General features: G+C 37.8%; 2 protein-coding genes across 2 annotated transcripts; one reads left to right on the top strand and one right to left on the bottom strand.

Moving 5' to 3' along the window:
* The first annotated feature begins 324 nt into the window (after window positions 1–324).
* On the top strand, window positions 325–5,182 carry LOC137579779 (uncharacterized). The gene is given in 5 exon segments (XM_068293591.1): window positions 325–556; window positions 1,255–2,898; window positions 3,475–3,595; window positions 3,657–4,247; window positions 4,250–5,182. Coding segments are annotated over 5 exon segments (3,435 nt in total). The 5' UTR covers window positions 325–410.
* A 1,860-nt stretch (window positions 5,183–7,042) lies between these two features.
* On the bottom strand, window positions 7,043–13,069 carry LOC137579703 (uncharacterized). Its single transcript, XM_068293480.1, has 3 exons — window positions 12,862–13,069; window positions 11,241–11,463; window positions 7,043–7,202 (listed from the first exon to the last, which is right to left on the bottom strand). The coding sequence occupies exons 1-3, from the start codon at window positions 13,067–13,069 to the stop codon at window positions 7,043–7,045; spliced, it is 591 nt and encodes a 196-aa protein (XP_068149581.1).
* Window positions 13,070–17,546: the final 4,477 nt, after the last annotated feature.

Raw genomic sequence — 17,546 nt, 5'->3', positions numbered from 1 at the left:
ATATGAATGCAAATGTTTTGTCTGCCACCGAATGGGTATATATGTATTATGCTGGGTCGAGGAAGAAGGAGGATGAGCTAAATCTATAAATTTATGTGCAAATGTAGCAAAGAATTTTCTTGACTCTAGAGAAATTGCGTTTGTTCTTTTGTAGTTGACAGCAAGTTTTTATGCTCCTTTATATCTTATATTTTACTTTTTCTCTGTTTTTTTTTCTCTTTTGGTTTGTTTCTCTCTCCTGTTGCAGGCAACGTGCGACAAGTGGCTTACGCTTATGAATTGCTGACGTGAGCTGGGGATTTTCCAATTGCCGAGACAAGTGTTTGTCCCCCATCCCACCCTGGCCGTTGTACGCCATTCTACTTCATTCCATCAAGTTCCACACAACTCAAACCAACAAAAAACTGAACATGCAATTTCACCAACAGCCTCAAAGTATGCAATGGAAAATTGCAATTCTAATTATCGCATTAGCCGGCAACGTGTTGTGCATAAGAAATGGCAAACCGGATGAGGGACCAGACGAAGCAGGTGACAGCAACATCGGAAATGATGAGTGAGTTGAGACAGCGTGACTTTAATTTATGCAAATCACATTCAAGAAACGCGAAAGGGCGGGCAAATTTGAGTTTGGGTGGGTCGGCCTGACTGGAGAGAAATGTTCAAATTGAGGGGGCGTGACTTTGGGTGTTTTTCTTTTACTTCTAGCCATGGCTCATTAAAATTAAACGATTTTCATGTCGATATTCATTAAATAAGTGAACTATTTAATATATATTTTCCATATTCACCAAATACTATGGCAATTTGTCACATTTGTCATTCACCACATAGGAATAAAAATGAAAAATATTGTATAATATGTTTAGAGCTTAGCATAAAAGTTAGAAAGTGCATATATTGAAGGACATCGATTCAAAAATTTCAATATTCTGCAGTTGTGGAATACTTTGTGATGAAAAAATTATAAACATGATCAAAAATACTTCAAAACGAAACAAATTAAGTCTAAAAGTATAGCAAAGAACAAAATTACATATATATTCAAAATTCAAAAGTTTAACTACACCAGAATTCTATTATAGTCCTACTAGCTTTCGGTCGGTGTACATGTTAGGCGTTTCTTAAATGAAATAGTTCTAGCCAACTCTCCGGTAAGGGTGAAGGAAGTCAGAAAAAAAAAAAAAACGAAAGATGCATCAATTGTTGTGGTGATTATTAATTGACTAAGCTTAATGTGATTTCTTCTTACAGATTACAAAATCAAAGACACATATCGGTGAAATTGAAAAACTTCTTTCCATCGGAGCCATTGAAAGAAGATACTTCAACGGAAGCACAACATCCACCACAAATCGAGGCACGTGTAACAACGAATGGCGGCGGTGGTGGCGGTGGTTTTCGACCCTCACAAATGTTGGACTTCACACCATCGGATGTGATGAGCGATGGCTATAATACAAAACGTTATCCACCCAGTTATCTGGCACCCAACTATAAACATCAAGTTCCTAGCTCCTTGCCGAATTATAGTCTTAGACCACAACCGATAGCAATGGATAAGCAATTTGCATTTCCCAATGATAATAATGATAATGAATCGCCTCATAGAGAAGGCAGTAGCGGCTTTAATCCGTATGGAGGCTATCATCAAAATTTTGCCAGCACACCGATTCCCACGACGCCAGTGGTCAGCTATTTAGATCCATATACACAGCAAAATTATCAATATACACCAACTCCGCCAATTCCACCAGCTGCCAACTATATACAATATCAACGGGAGCAAACACAAAACAATGATCAAAATGATGATCAGATTTATACAGTGCAATCGTCATTACTTGTGGGAAATAATAATAATCATGGGTCATCGCTTCAGCGACCACCGTTGCATGGTTCCGGTGCTGGCGCATCAGAAGATGTCTATCTAAAAAGACCCGGCTATGTATTTGATGAGAGTCCATCCACTGTATATCGAAGACCTGCAGTGACACCTTCAAGTTTTGGCAATCTAGTGGCACAGCCGACAAAGCCATCGCATAAAATTTCATACGATTCGCATGATTACCCACCGCCCAGCTATGCGGCTGAGCAGACATCCAATTTTGTGCCACAGCGTCCAGTACAGCGACCTCTTTACAACCGTCAAGACGTCAATGACAACAGACCATTAGCAGCTGCCCCATCGATACAGTTACCATATGCCGGTGCCGGTGCCAGTGCCAGTGCCAGTTTGAGTTCCTCGGCCTATGCTCCATCTTCATCCTACCCATCCCCAGCGTCGTTGCCGCCATCGTCGTCGTCTAATTATGCAAACAACTTTGGTAATTATTTGCAGCGACCCAATCCCAATCCCCAGCCTGCGCACCACTATCAACAGCAACAGCAGCGACCAGGACCACCGCCACACAATTACTACGAGTATCAAATTGGAGAGATACCTCCACCCCATCATTCATCCCCATCAGGAGCGCAGCAGTTCAACTATCGACCATCATCTCCACCTTACCAGCAACATTCTGTTTCGCCCTCTACACAAAATTCAGGCATTGGTGGGGGAAGTCTAGCCACTTTGGCCTCACTGTTTAGCTCTACACAGCAATATGCACCGCAATTTACGAATCTACTTTTGGGTGGTGCTCCAACCTCATCCTCATATCCCACCTCATCCCAACATTCCTCCCCATTAGGTAGTCTCTTAGGCGCATTTGCTGGACAGGGGCAGGGCCAGGGACAACATGCCCGACCACCCAATACACAACTCATTAGAGCTCTAGAGAACATCGCACGCAACGACGATTTGCAGTGTGTGCCCAAGGTGCTCTGCCAGATGATTGCCGGTCAAACGTTACGTGGCCAATTGCCAGGCTTCATTACATCTCCAGCTATAACCAAGTAAGTACCAAGAGGGAGAGAGACCAGAGCCATCTACTTCTAGGTACTATACATAAACAAATACATATACATATTTCAGGGCTTTAGTTGTAACTAAATATTATGAAATTTACATTTCTCAAAAGGGAAAATACCAAATGAGTAGAAGAACCCGGAAAACACAAATGGTTAGATGGGGGTAGAGGAAGGAATCTTATTTCGAAAGAGGCGTTAACCAGGATTAGACTTCATTATGCAAGTCGATGATATTGATTGTTCTATTAAATGAGCTACGAGTGAATGGGAGTGAAATGAGACTACAAAGACAGGGGTATGGGGGCGGGTATATAAGATGCTCCACTGTAAATTGATATTGTTTGGCTTTTCCTTGCAAATTGGCATTTAGTCAATTAGGTTTTGTAAGCAGCCTATTGCTTAAGCAGATGGCCAGGAAATGGCAGAGAAGAGTTAATGATAATGGTTTTTGGTTAGATAATGAGATGACTTAGACAAGAAACAAACAACTTGCACATAAATAGGATAAAATATAAGGGTAGTATTTTCAACTCAAGAGATTTTTGTGGATTTTTTTTTCAGTTTCCTAGCTGGTTTTCCAACGGCTTCACCTGCTCTTATCTACGGACGAGCTGCACTACTTGGCATTAGTGGAGGCGAACGCAGCTGTGTGCAAACCTATCAGAAGTGCCCTAAAAATGAGGTGACTATTAAATCATTTTTTTCTGGTTTTTTAAATTAACTCATATTCAATCTTCAAACAGATGGAAATCATACACTATTTGAACAATCATCGTGGTGGCTTTTTCAAGTTCTTTAGCGAACCGGAAGAGCAGCCAAGTGAGAGCCAACAAGGTGATTTTGGTGGCGGTAACAGTGGTTCATTGTTTAGCATACTGTCAGCTTTGACTGGAGGCGGTGGTGGAGGACTGGCCACAACGTATACAACTCCGCGTCCAGTGGCCCCGAAACCCAAACCCACACAAAAACCAAGCACTGATATAGCCAGCGGTATTGGCAGCTTTTTCACTCAGGTTCTCTCCGAATATTTGAGCGGTGTGGAATATCAGAGACGCAGACGTCGCCGTAGTCCGGAAATTAAACGTAACTTTCAGACAGATTTCAGTCACAGCCAGTTGATGGCCAATGATGATTTTCATGATGAAGAAGACAATCTAGATACACAGACAATTGTCAAGTTTCAAGATGATGACGAAGCCGAGGAAGCTCAAGCTCATACCGAATTAATAGGTGTATTGCAATTTCCCTCAACTCTTGAAGAGAATGAGGGTCGCATATTGCACTACAAGGACATTGACAGTGAAGAAGATGAAAAAATCAAGGCGGAGTAAAAGCAAAGGGAACTGTACGTTTTCCGGATGCATTGAGACAAGGTAAACAAGTTATCTATGAGTTCAATCGTGAGGCCGCTCAACGTAAATTGAGATTTCCCCACGAAGAGGAGTCGGTGCAGGAGACAAAAAAGGACGAAGACAATTTGACAGAAGGTTGGCGAGCTGTTTTACCCAATGGTCTGAGTGAAAGTGATTATGGTGTAAACAAGCGTAGAGGAAAAAGGATTGTATTTAGGGATACCAATGACAATGATTCGGATAATTTGAGAGAAGAAGAGCTACGTGAACTGCAATGGAGAGAGGAAGAACAACAGTTAAGGGAAGAGCGTCAAATGAGGGAAGAACAACAAATAAGAGAATTAGAACTTCTAAGAGTTGAACAATTGCGTAGAGAAAAAGAAAAACAATTAAGTGAGGAGCATTTAACGCACAATTATCCACCCAATGCTGTCTATGAGGAGTCAGCTCCACCTCAACGTGGTGCTCGTGTTATATTTCCCGATCATTATGAGCGTTATATACGTAAAGGTAAAATTTTAAATCGTCCCACTTATGCACCCAACTATGAGTATCTTCACCAAAGTTCTTATGAAGTGGACCAAAAAGAAGATCGTCTTGTGGTCAGTGATGAGCACAGACCAAGCTCTCACTATCGTTTCGAGACCAGTGACAATCAAAATCAGAATCATCTCTTAAATTATGGTGAATACATGCCTCCCTCTGGTGCAACATCTGGTGGTAACAATAATATACGTTTCGGGGAGCAGCATTACAACTATCCAAACAACAATTATATAAGTAATAATCGTTATAGTAGTGCCTATCAGCAGACAAACCATGAAGATGATAAAAACATCTACGTTACAAATTCGCAAGGTGTCAATGAGTATTACATACGACCGAATGGACAAAAAGTCTATACAAACTCTGGCTAAGATAATGATGCGAATAGTTTAATAATTTAACTGAGAGAGGCAGGCACAAATTTAGTCTTAAGTTTTGTATATATACATTTATTATATATAGATGAAAACAAAAATGTGAAATAAAATATTTATTAAAGAGAAAACCAGTAAAGTGAGAAAAAAAATGGGAAATTTTCCTATTCAATCAACTACAATTGTTTTCACCAAATGAAATATGCAAACGAAAATGCCACATAAATCTAGCAGCAAAATGGTCTCTCATCAAGGACACGAAAAATAAAGAAAATGCAAGTGCAAATGGAAATGTGGAAATATCCAGCTTGCATACGCAATTGAACAGAATTTTTTCTGTTTTTAGTAGCTTCGCCATTCCCAAATGGATGCAGGCAAAAAAGTGCAGCATACTTTAGCACGGCAGCTGAAAACTCGTAACCAGGGTTGCCATTGCAACCAAAGCTCACCAAAGCAATATTTGTCGACTGTGTCGTCCTCCGTTGTTGTTATTATTCTTGTTGTCGCTATCGTTGTCGTCTCGTGTTTTATTTGCGCGACAAACCGTTTGCATGCAAAACATATGCAACAGAGTTAATAAATAGCAAAGCGGCAAGGTTCTCTACAGGGATCCAGCGCAAGCGAGAGAGAGAGTGAAACTCTTTCATTGGGGTAGAGATGAATGGAGTGACTTGAAACTGCATATATTTTGTGAGGAAGTAGTATACGAAGCATTATCTTTCGATTTATAATTCGACTAAACATTTACCCAGTCTTAATTAACTGTTAATGAAAAACTAATCATTATTCAGGAAAAAAGATTTTTTGATTGCACATTTTTAACTTAAAGTTAAAGGTTTAAATTTGCTAAAAATAATGAATACTTTTTCAGCACCTACATACTTTTAGGCGGAAGTTTCGCCATTAAACATTATTAGATCCTTTGCCATGAATCAAGAAAATAACTATGCTCCGTTTGTCAATTTGATTTTTATAATGTATGTTGATATAACCTAGGTCCTTCTCCCCGATCTTGATTTAAGTAAAATTTACAATAGTTATTTTACTATTGAAGGAATTCGGAAAAGTATTTATTTTATGTAGCAGCCTTCTCCTATTTTGTTGCTTTTGAGGATAAATTTCAGGTTTTGATGTAAAATACCTTCGCTCTAGTCTCATATAGACATTGTGAGCAATTATAGGGTATTCCCCCACTTACCAGCTAGTCTGTATGTATATACGTTGGCTGATGCCTTGCTTAATGCCTTGCGTCAACAATTTGTGAGTGGTGCTCCAAAGCATGCAACAGTTTTGTGTTGGTTTTTTTTCTCCATAACGTTGGCAAGCGTATCAATTTTTCGACCAAAAAACCAGGAAAGAATTTCGAGGAAAAGATGGAATGGAAAAATGCATTCATTGTCCATGCAAAAGTGGACTGCAAGCAGAGGAAAGTACGGACATGACAAGGCATAACATCAAATGGTTTTATTCTATTTTTGCTGTTTTCTTTTTATTTATTTGCTTACTCATAAATCTAAGCGCCTACATGTCTGGTCTGCAATATATGAACATATAAACATACATATACATATATACATATATATCTCTTCTTATGGTTTTTTTTCTTTTTCCTTTCTGTTTTTTTCGTTAAATTAAAAGCCTTAAAAGCAACTAAAAGTAAAACAAGTACTACATACATATATGTAATGGAAGACGACGAAGATGTGTGTCCATGCGACTGACTAGACGCAGACCAAATGGTTACCCCCTTAAAACAAAATAATAAAAAATACAAAAAAAAATATATATATATCATGTTGTTGTGATGCCTGGCTCCACATTGATGGGAATGAATGCTGATACCGTTGGTGCTGATGCTTAACGTGGCTGAGGAGGCGGCAATGGTCCAACGCCTGGACATGGCATACGTTTGGCCAGGTGCTTGCATAGTGGCACATCCCTTACTGCATCCCCAATGAACAGCGAGAGGAGATACCATTGTTTCATGCCGCCAACAGTTGATTGCACTTTGTAGTTGCTGCTCATGATGACGATGGATGGAGTAGAATGAGTTCGAGTAGAAGTTGAAGAGAGAGAGAGTACAGTCAGTCAGACGGCAACAAAAGCGGATTACAAAAATAATTACTTATAAGTAGCGGGTAATATACATACACAACAAATACATATATGTATATATATATATACAGAAACCGAACTCCCAACAAGAAAAAGTGGACTCGAAAGTAATTTACATGCAATGCGAGTGAAACCAAGGCCCCCAAGGTACTTAGGTTTGGGGCAGCAAATGAATTTAAGAGTATGGGTTAAAAAATGTATTATGGAAAGGGCATAAATATGCTTGGTTGGGTGTATATGTCTATTCCCTTTGGTTTTTGGCTTATTGTAAAAATGTGAGGAAGCTGCCAGATACCGTACAAACTTAAAGTAATACAGGTTTTAAACAATTGTTAGTAGCTCAAACTGAATTCAAAAGCTGTAACCAAACTTGAAAATTTTAAGAAAAGCCTGGAAAATTAAAATTTTCCGATTGCCTAGATTCTTTTAAGTTATTTGATGACTTTGATTTTATTTTTAAGCATATTCTATTGTTTAATTTGTTTCTCGAGGCTTTTGGTATCCTTTTTTCTTTACCTTCTTTTTGTCTAGTTATATGCCTGTGTCCAGTTGTTGGCTGGTGATTACTTTATTTCGTATATAGACACACTTCGCACACACCCACCAATGTGTGTGTGTATTTTTCACACGTCTGCAATGTGGCATAATTTAATCAACTCCAAGTAACATCTCTGCAGTATGCCCAACCCAAATAGAAAGGAAACACTAACTAGTGAAAGGATAGGGTATAATAGATGACGCCGACAAAATACCCTGCAGCAAGTATTAATTTCACTCATCCACATTAAATTATTATACAAAATCTGTACTGGAACTTTTAACTCAACTTAGCCTTCAGCATTTTTGAAATGAATACAGAACCTTTAGCAAAAGATACTTTTAATTTGATTTAAGCATAAACGACATTTCAATGCTCTATTGTCATTATAAGAATAAAAGAGAAAACAAGATAAGTTTGAAGTAAATTCTTGGCTTAATCTAGTTTTCAAAAGGGTATCAAAAGGTGCTGACCAACAGAGAAAGTACGTGAGAGAGAGAGGGAGAAAAAGAGAGAAATGGAGGGCCAGGGGCTTTGAGTTGGTCACTGAATGTTGCGAAAAGTAAACTCTGTGTGCACTTGCATAAATTTAATCAAAAACTTTAATCATATTTTATTATTACAAAACACGTCGTGGGCAAAAACTTCTAATGCCAATTACATTTTCTGCTGTGCAAACGAAAAACTAAACAAAAACACACATCAGACACACATACACCCTACTCAAGGTGGATTGAGGGGGCAATGAGAGGAAGAGGGAGAGAGACGTCGTTTGGCAAAAGGTGAAGAAGGGACAAAGACCAAACCGACACATGAAGTTGAACATTTCAAAAATAATTTTGAATATTTGCTCTTGACACGTTTGCCCAAAATGCACTTTGGACTACAGAAGGGAGCAATTGAAAGACAGAAAGAGTAACAGTGCGAGAGAGAGACGGTGAGAAAGAGATGGGGATACAAGGCGAGTAAGGTTAACTTTGGGGTTGCCAAAATATACATATCTTTGCAATATAAATATATATACATATATTTAACATTTAAGTGTGAAAATGTCAGATGCATGGCAAAAAACTTCTCAAACAAAATGAGAAAAAAGACATACAAAATAAATGATACGATATGGCAAAAATATTAAATGAAATTTTACAACATGAAAAATAGAATCTTTTGTTGCCATAAAGTTTGTATTGTATCAAGAAGCTTTTGTGGAAATTTAATCCTTTCTTTTGTTTTATTTGATTTAATATCTCTCACAGCCACGCCAGAGCAAGCAAATGAACTAAATAGAATTTAATGTTGAAAATCAACTTAACTGGATTTTTAATTTTTCATAATTATGTCGCACTTCTTAATACACTGGGTAAATATGTAGAGAAGTTTTAAAGTTCAGGAAGCAAATTTTGTAGGTTATGAGGAAGTAAATTTCATCAAAGTGAAAAACAAAAACCAAGCAATCTTTAAAAGTGTTTAATTTACGGATTAACGAGTTCTTTTGATGTCAGATGGCCATGCTGAATAGCAATGTTAATGTAGAAAATAAAATGCATATTTTCTAAGAGTATTTGTACATGTTTTTCACCATATCAGCAAGTGACCAGTCATAAACTCTAATAAAAGACAAGGAAGACAGAATCTTAGAAAGGGATACAGAGCGAGAAAGAGACAAGACCATTAATTATGAATCACAGTTCGCAAAAGTTATTGTTGTAGTTGTTGTTATTACTGTTGGTCTTGGGTCAGGTCGTGGAAGATGTTTTTATAGCGCGGAAAAGAATCATTTCCTTTTTGGTCTTAATATAACATTACCATGACAATGGCCAAAGAAAAGAGCAGAACTCATCAGGAACTTGAAAATTTATGTAAACTAACAAATTGAAATTCCCGCCTCTCCCCTACCGCGAGTCATTCAGTGCATCCAATTCTTCTCTCTTTTTCCCTTTTGCAATGACATGCACATTTAAACTTGGAAAACATACAGAAATAGAGAGAGAGCACTGTGAGTGGCTAAGGATAGGGAAAGGAGCGGGCAAAGGACATTAAATTATGCACAGATGAGTTAGCATTGCCAATCCCGACAACAAGGAGAAATAAAAATTGATTGGAAAACATTTCTGTTCAAGCTAAAAACAAGCCATTCATTTGCCAAATGACAACAACAGCAGCGCCAAATTGCGAAATTTAGCAATAACAAAATGCAATCTGCAATGGGAATGAGGTGCTCAGAAAGGATCCATGGGAAGCTTGATGAAGCGCAATGCAATGACAAAGACGAAAGGAGAGAGAAAAGACAAGGGCTAAGAAAACTTCAAGTTGGAGACAGAGGCAAAGCCATAAAGTCAGTTCGAAGACACTTGACAAAACTTGCTACAGAAACTTTAGCGAAAGATGTTTTCAATTTGATTTAAGCATAGACGACATTTCAATGCTCTATTGTCAAAAGGCTTCATGCGGCACCTACTGTACATATATAATAAAATAAAGCCTTTTAATTAATAAAAATTACTTAAGACTGAATTTGAGTTGGAAAATGTATTTAAAATCTGCTATTGTGGCGAATACAGATCATTATGACTATCCCTTGGTCAGCTTCTTGACCATGGCAAGCTGAATTCTTTTTCATTTGTTTTATCAGCGTACTAAGCAAACCAATCCACTTTAAACAAGTTACATAAGTATGTGATAACAATAGCAAATGATGCCTTAAATTTATTTCTACCATTTGTATGCCTATTATATAATAAGTTCTATTTATCACAATTTAAAAACTCTAAGCGATACAAGAAAAATTTGTATATTTCCTTATATTATTTCACATAAGTTTTGTATGTTAACTAACTCTAAATTGGCCTAGTTAGAAGCTAAGTCATGCATGCAACTAATTAATAACAAAACTGGTATATATGTTTGCGAAATAAATCAAAAATAAAGATAATTCCAAACTCTGTCGGTTGTAGTGAACTGACACAGTAAACAATTGAAGAAAATATATCAATTGTTTAGAATATATTTTAACAATAGATTTTATTTAATAAACAACTCACATTTTACTAATTTAAGCCAAAAGTTTAAGAAAGTTTCAAATAGTTCTACGACTTATTTGACTCTCGATAAATGTTTTATAAACTTTCTTACATAATGTTCCATCACCTAGTTAATTTTAAAATCTCCATGGAAAGTATATACATATTTTTTTTTAATTTCCCAATGTTTTGAATTATTTTTTTTATTGGATTATGTTTCTAGAATCCACCATCAACCTCTAAAATATAAATGTTAGTTTCTTTTCTGGCATTAGTCACAGAAAAGTTTATATAATTTGATTTGTTTTACTTCAATTATTGCCATATACTAGTTATCTCTGAAACCTTTACCAATGTCGATTAATAAACAACTGTGACCTACCTCAATACCTCCGACCAGGCGGCATGTGGTGCGGATGTGCCTTCGACACCACCAGCAGCCGCAGATGCAATACGACGACGTGTACGTGATGCATGCAACCGACACGGTTCCTCTAATATGCAAGCCTGTGGACCAAATTCACGTAGAATTTCCTTTTGAGCCAACTCAGCATCAAGTGCTAGTGGATGAGCTGCCTCACGTCTGCTACGTGAACGATAGGTGCCTAACAAAGGGAGAGAGAGATAGAGAGAGAGAGTGAGAGGAAAGTCAGTGAGTAAGTGTGTTTTTATGGTTAGTCAAATTAGTCAAAGTGGTAGCAGCAGCAGAAGAAGTTTGGTATTTCACTTGTTACTCATCCATCCATCGAGTTGTCTTTGCCAGGTTTTACCCACAAGCAAACAATAAATTGAAATAGCTTTTGGCCACGCACGGCTGGAGTTGCCGTTGTACGTGAATATATGGATGTGGCTGAGAGCAAGGGGGCCAGAGAGGAGACGACAACCTAACTGTTCCGGCATGGCTGGCATAGTTGTCGCGCCAACTGGCGGTCAGCCTTGACCCCATTTCGTTTTTTTCTCCCTCTCTTCAAGTGGACGTGCATGATAATCATCATAATGAAGATGATGATAATGATGATGACGATGTCGACGGCGGCAAAGTCGTTGGCCAGGCCGTTACCGCTTTTGTCCCGCATTTTATGTCTGGTTTCTTTTTTTGTTTATTTGGTTTGTTTGTTTTTTTTTTTTTTTTTTTTTTTCGTCTAAGTAATCGCAATAAGAGTGTATAATTTAAATCATGATCATGTTAAATATATGAATGTATAACTCAACTCAACTTTAGTAAGTTTTGCAAGCTGTGATGGTGGGTTTTACCCTATCAACTCTAAACAATTGGCACTATAATTAGTACATTTCGAAATAACTTATCTCGCATTTTTTAGTTTCTATATGATTGGGAATTGAGTTGAAATCTAATATGTTTTTAAATATTACTTCTGACTGAAATCAGAAACAATTGGATAACTGCAGGCACTTCGACCCCATTAAGAGCAGCAAAGAGAATAGTAATAATGGAACACTTGTTATTCACTTTTAGTAAATATAAAAAGAAAATTTTAAAGGCGTGTAAACAATTTATTTAAAAAAAAAGGCAAAAGGATTTGATCTTGAAGCTAACAATAAAAATGAAATTAGAAAAAAAGAATCATAGAATGGAAGACTAGTTTTTAAAATTCGAGCCAATTCAAAAGTAACTCTAGTAATTTACTTTCTCTTAAAGGGTATAAAAAAGTATCAGTTAAAGAACTTAAAATAGCTGCGACTTTCAAATCTAATCTACATAAAAAAAATTAAAAAAAAAACATGAAAAACCCTTTAAGATTAAATAATAGAAAAATTTCTAAAATATTGTTTCTTCTCTTTTCTTTTCCCATCCCAAACAACCATATGACATAATCTTAAGCATTTCGCTGGAACTGCAATTTCATTGTGAAATTCCTCATTTAAGTTTAATTAATTTATGCACCAACTGATAAACTTTCACTTAATAAAATTCCAGACATTTGTTTAAATATTATGTTTTTTTTGTCGACTTTCACATGAGGGCGAACTTTGTAACTTACTTGGATTCAATGAATAAGCCAATTTCTTGGCGAATTGCGATAAACGCACCGATAAAACAATCACTGGAAAACCGACCAATTGGACCGGTAACTCAAATAATGGATCGGGGTTCTGGGCTAGCCCCTCTTCGACAAATTCCAGTAACAGGACCAATAGCACATACAATGTGGGCACCAGCGATAAAGTGCAAATATAACGCAGATTCATGATGAACAAATATTTGTATATATATATATATATATGTATTTGTATAGTTTGTTTTGTAATATCAACAGCTCCAACCAACTGGCCAACTTGATGCGTTTAAAGTCTTTGACTGACTGAAGCGACTTGGTGCCGTTTGGAGCCGCCAAAGCGCAGCATAAAAAAAAATTGTTTTAAAAAATCAACAGACAGATAGAGAGAGACTATTAAGAAAGAGATAGAGATAAACATGAGCGGCATAGTGAGAGACAAAGAGCCCAAGATACCCACTACTTGTTCGGTTGTGTAAAGTTTTGCGGCCAAGTTTGTTTTGCATTTTGACCAAGTTTCGCTGCGGAAGCCAAAAAAGAAGCCCAAACATAAGTGAAAGTATGGGGCCAAAATGCCTCAAGTTGAGGGCGAACCAAGCGACGAGCCTACCCCAAAAAATAAAATATAAAAAAAACAGAGAGACCAAAAACCTGCCCAACAACCAACTTCTTCTCACACTTAAGCTCTCAGCTCTCCATGCTCGTCCATCGTTAGCCAGTATTCACTGTTTTTCACAAGCTCTCTTGTAATTGTGAAAAGTTATGAAATTTTCCTAACTTAGCGGCCAACTTTTTTTGCATTGTAATTTCCTATTTAATTTTTGTTATTTTTATTTCTCTCTGTATATTTGGTTTTGTGTATGCGTGTATGTGAGTGTTTTAACATTTTGTATCGTGGTATGCATATCAATTACTTAATCTGCGGTGGGCCCTGGTTTCCGTTAGATGAGGTGCGAGATTTCAACTTGAGCTTTTATTTATTATTATTATTTACCTTGTTGGGGCAGGCCAGGGCAGATGTTAATTAAACAATTTTATATTACTTTGTTAGATCTTCTTGTTAAAATATGTATATAACCACCGCAGTATGTCTATCTCTTTCATATTATTCTAGAATGATCCGATCTGTGAATTGTAACGGACATTCTTTCATTTCTGCTTTACGTTCTTATTCTCGCTGCCTGCGCTGCAGCGAATATTCTTATGCATAAGTTTAGTCTCTAATAAACCTCTACTCGAATAGGTTCTGGGCCCAGGCAGCAGAAAGTAAAACTGTGCGGGTTAGTCGGAAAGACTTGTAAGAGATTCGTTTTGTTAATTAAAGTTTGTGATTAACTAATTTGTTCAAGATGAGTACACAATTTTCAATCGAAAAACTAGATGGTGAAAATTATAGTGTATGGTCAGTACAGATGAAAAGTCTGTTGATTCATTCTGATTTGTGGTCGGTGACATGTGGTCGGTTAAAAAAAGTGGCGTCTGATACGGCTGAACAAAAGGAGTTGTTTGACAGTAAAGACGAGAAAGCCCTCGCAAGTATTTTGTTGTGCGTAAGTCCGTCGCAGATCAACGGTATAAAACATTGTAAAACCGCGAACGAGGCATGGGCAAAGTTGTCCGCGATTCACATGCCCTCCGGTCCGGCTAGAAAAATACAGTTGTTTAAGCAATTGTTGTATTCTAAAATGTTGGCTACAGACAGTATTCGAGAGCATTTGAATAATTTTTCTAATGTCGTAGAAAAGTTAAGTGAAATTCAGGAACAAGTGCCTGATGAAATGCTCGTTATAATTTTGTTGGCAAGTTTAAGTGATGATTTCGAAAATTTTGTAGTTGCCATAGAAACGCGAGACTCGTTGCCATCGCTAAGCGCTCTAAAAATTAAATTGCTTGAAGAGGGAGAGAGACGCAAGATTGGCGAAGTAGCCGAGAAAAGTGAGAATAAAATGTATTCGTCGCGTCAAGAAAACGGTAAAAAGAACAAAGCAATGAGAGAACCAAAAAACATTGAATGTTGGTTGTGCGGTCGTCGCGGGCATTTCGCGTCGAAGTGTAGTTCGAAAGAGAGAAAAGACAACGCGAGCGAAAAGAACAGTAAAAAATCTTTTTCGGTGCTCTCTACTTCTGGAACACGAATCGGTTTGTCGAAAAATGCGTGGTGTGTAGACAGCGGGGCTACAGCTCATTTGTGTGCGGACAAATCAATGTTCACGAGTATGCGTGAGCACAAAGAGAAAATCAAGTTAGCAGGCGACAGTTATATAGAAGCCGAAGGTTGCGGTACAGTGGAACTAATATGCAAAAATATCACGATCGAGTTGGTTGACGTGCTATATGTAAAAGACTTACAATGTAACTTTATTTCGGTATCAAAAGCAACAGAAAATGGCTTAAGAGTAATTTTTGTCAAAAACAAAGTGTTCGTTAAAGACAGTAACAATCGTGATTTAATGATCGCAGAGAAACACAACGGTTTGTTTTTGTTTGAAAGTAAAACAAAAACAGTTTTTGCTGCAGAAGCAAATGTAAATCAGCTGGTGAAATGGCATGATCGATTCGGACATTTAAATTTCGATAGTTTGAACAAAATGATTAAGCAGGATATGGTCTATGGTCTCAATGCTAGAGTGTGTAGTACAAATGACCTTGTATGTGAAACGTGTGCAAAAAGTAAAATTTGCGTTAAGAAGTTTCCGAAGTTTTCGGAAAGTCGCTCAAAGGAATTGTTGGGCTTGATTCATACAGACATTTGTGGACCTATGCGTACAGCGTCACAAGGTGGTGCGCGCTATTTTGCAACTTTCATAGACGATAAATCGCGTTATGTATCGGTATACATGTTAAAGAATAAGAGCGATATTTTCCAGAAATTCCAAGATTTCAAAATTCTAGCAGAAAATCAGACGGGTAAGCGTATAAAAGCCATACGAAGCGACAACGGTCGCGAGTACCTGAGCGATGTATTTGAACAGTTCTTATCGAGTCATGGAATAAAAAGACAACTCACTGTTCCCCACACTCCACAACAAAATGGTGTGGCGGAGCGCGCAAATAGAACCTTGGTGGAGATGGCGCGAAGCATGATAGTGCATGCTGGAGTTGGCGAATCTTTTTGGGGAGAGGCGATAATGACGGCTGCATATTTACGGAACAGAGCAGAAACTGCAACTTTGCCTGACAATACTCCATACGAGGTTTGGTATGGGAAAAAGCCAAGCGTATCTCATCTTAAAGTATTTGGTATGAAAGCTATTGTTTTAGATAAAACTCATAAGAACAAGTTTTCAGCGAAAGGGAAGCAGCATATTTTGGTAGGTTACTCCGAGACTGCCAAGGCTTATCGTCTTTACAACCCTGTCAAAAGGACCGTAGTAGTATCCCGAGATGTCGTGTTTTTGGAGCACAAGTTCATGAAAGAGTTGGAGCACGGTCGAGAATCATCATGTGAGTCAGATGTGGTAATCTTTCAGCCAAGTGAAAAACTTGATTGCGAGCATAATGATGAAATCCAAGAAAAATCTGTGGAGCAGCAAATTCCAATTGTTGATGAGCAAAGTGGTGACGAAGAAAATGCTGAGGAGGAGCAACCATATACCCGAAGAGGGCCAGGGAGACCAAAGATTGTTCGCACTGGGCGTGCTGGTCGTCCACGAAGAGAGTACAATATGCTGAATGTACTAGATGCGAAAGACGTCATTGTTCCTACCTGTATAAATGAGGCATTTAAGTCAGAGCAGTCGGAAAACTGGAAATCAGCAATGCAGAAGGAGTATGACAACCTAGAAAACATTAGGACATGGAGTTTGGTTGATCTTCCTGCAAACAAAAAGGTTATCGGTTGTAAATGGGTTTTTACCACCAAACGAGATGAGAGTGGTATTCGAGTAGAGGTTTATTAGAGACTAAACTTATGCATAAGAATATTCGCTGCAGCGCAGGCAGCGAGAATAAGAACGTAAAGCAGAAATGAAAGAATGTCCGTTACAATTCACAGATCGGATCATTCTAGAATAATATGAAAGAGATAGACATACTGCGGTGGTTATATACATATTTTAACACTCCTTCTCAACGCGAAGTCTATCTTGTACAAAAATTATTTTAATCCCAACATTTCTGTAAACTTTACATGTTTGACCTTACATAAGTTCTTTGTTAATATATCTGAGGTCATACTATCTGTGGGAATGTATTTGATATCTATTACATTTTCTTTATACATTTCCCTTACAAAATGATATTTTATTTCAATATGCTTGCTACGTGAATGAAATTTAGCATCTTTAGCAAGACATTGTGCGCTCTGGTTGTCACTATAAATTATCAGCTTCGCCATCGGCCCGAATCCCATCTCGTTGATCAGCTTTCTGATGTATATCGCTTCTTTGGCTGCTGTAGAAAGTGCTACGTACTCGGCCTCCGTGCTACTGAGGGCAACCAGATTTTGCTTCTTTGATTCCCATGACACCGCCGCTCCAGCAATAAGGAATGACCAACCAGTGAACGACTTCCGATCGTTGCAATCGCCAGCCCAGTCCGCATCAACAAAACAGTGGATAGGAACACCAGTTTTGCTATAATGGAGTCTCACATCTGAGGTACCTCTTAGATATCTCAATACCCTCTTGGCTGCAACCTCATGTTCCTTGTGCGGATCTGAATTTCTCTGC

The sequence above is a fragment of the Drosophila tropicalis genome, unplaced genomic scaffold (assembly GCF_018151085.1).
Source record: "Drosophila tropicalis isolate 14030-0801.00 unplaced genomic scaffold, ASM1815108v1 contig_769, whole genome shotgun sequence".
In the NCBI taxonomy this organism is placed as follows: domain Eukaryota; kingdom Metazoa; phylum Arthropoda; class Insecta; order Diptera; family Drosophilidae; genus Drosophila; species Drosophila tropicalis.
This window is presented reverse-complemented; position numbering and strand designations above follow the sequence as displayed.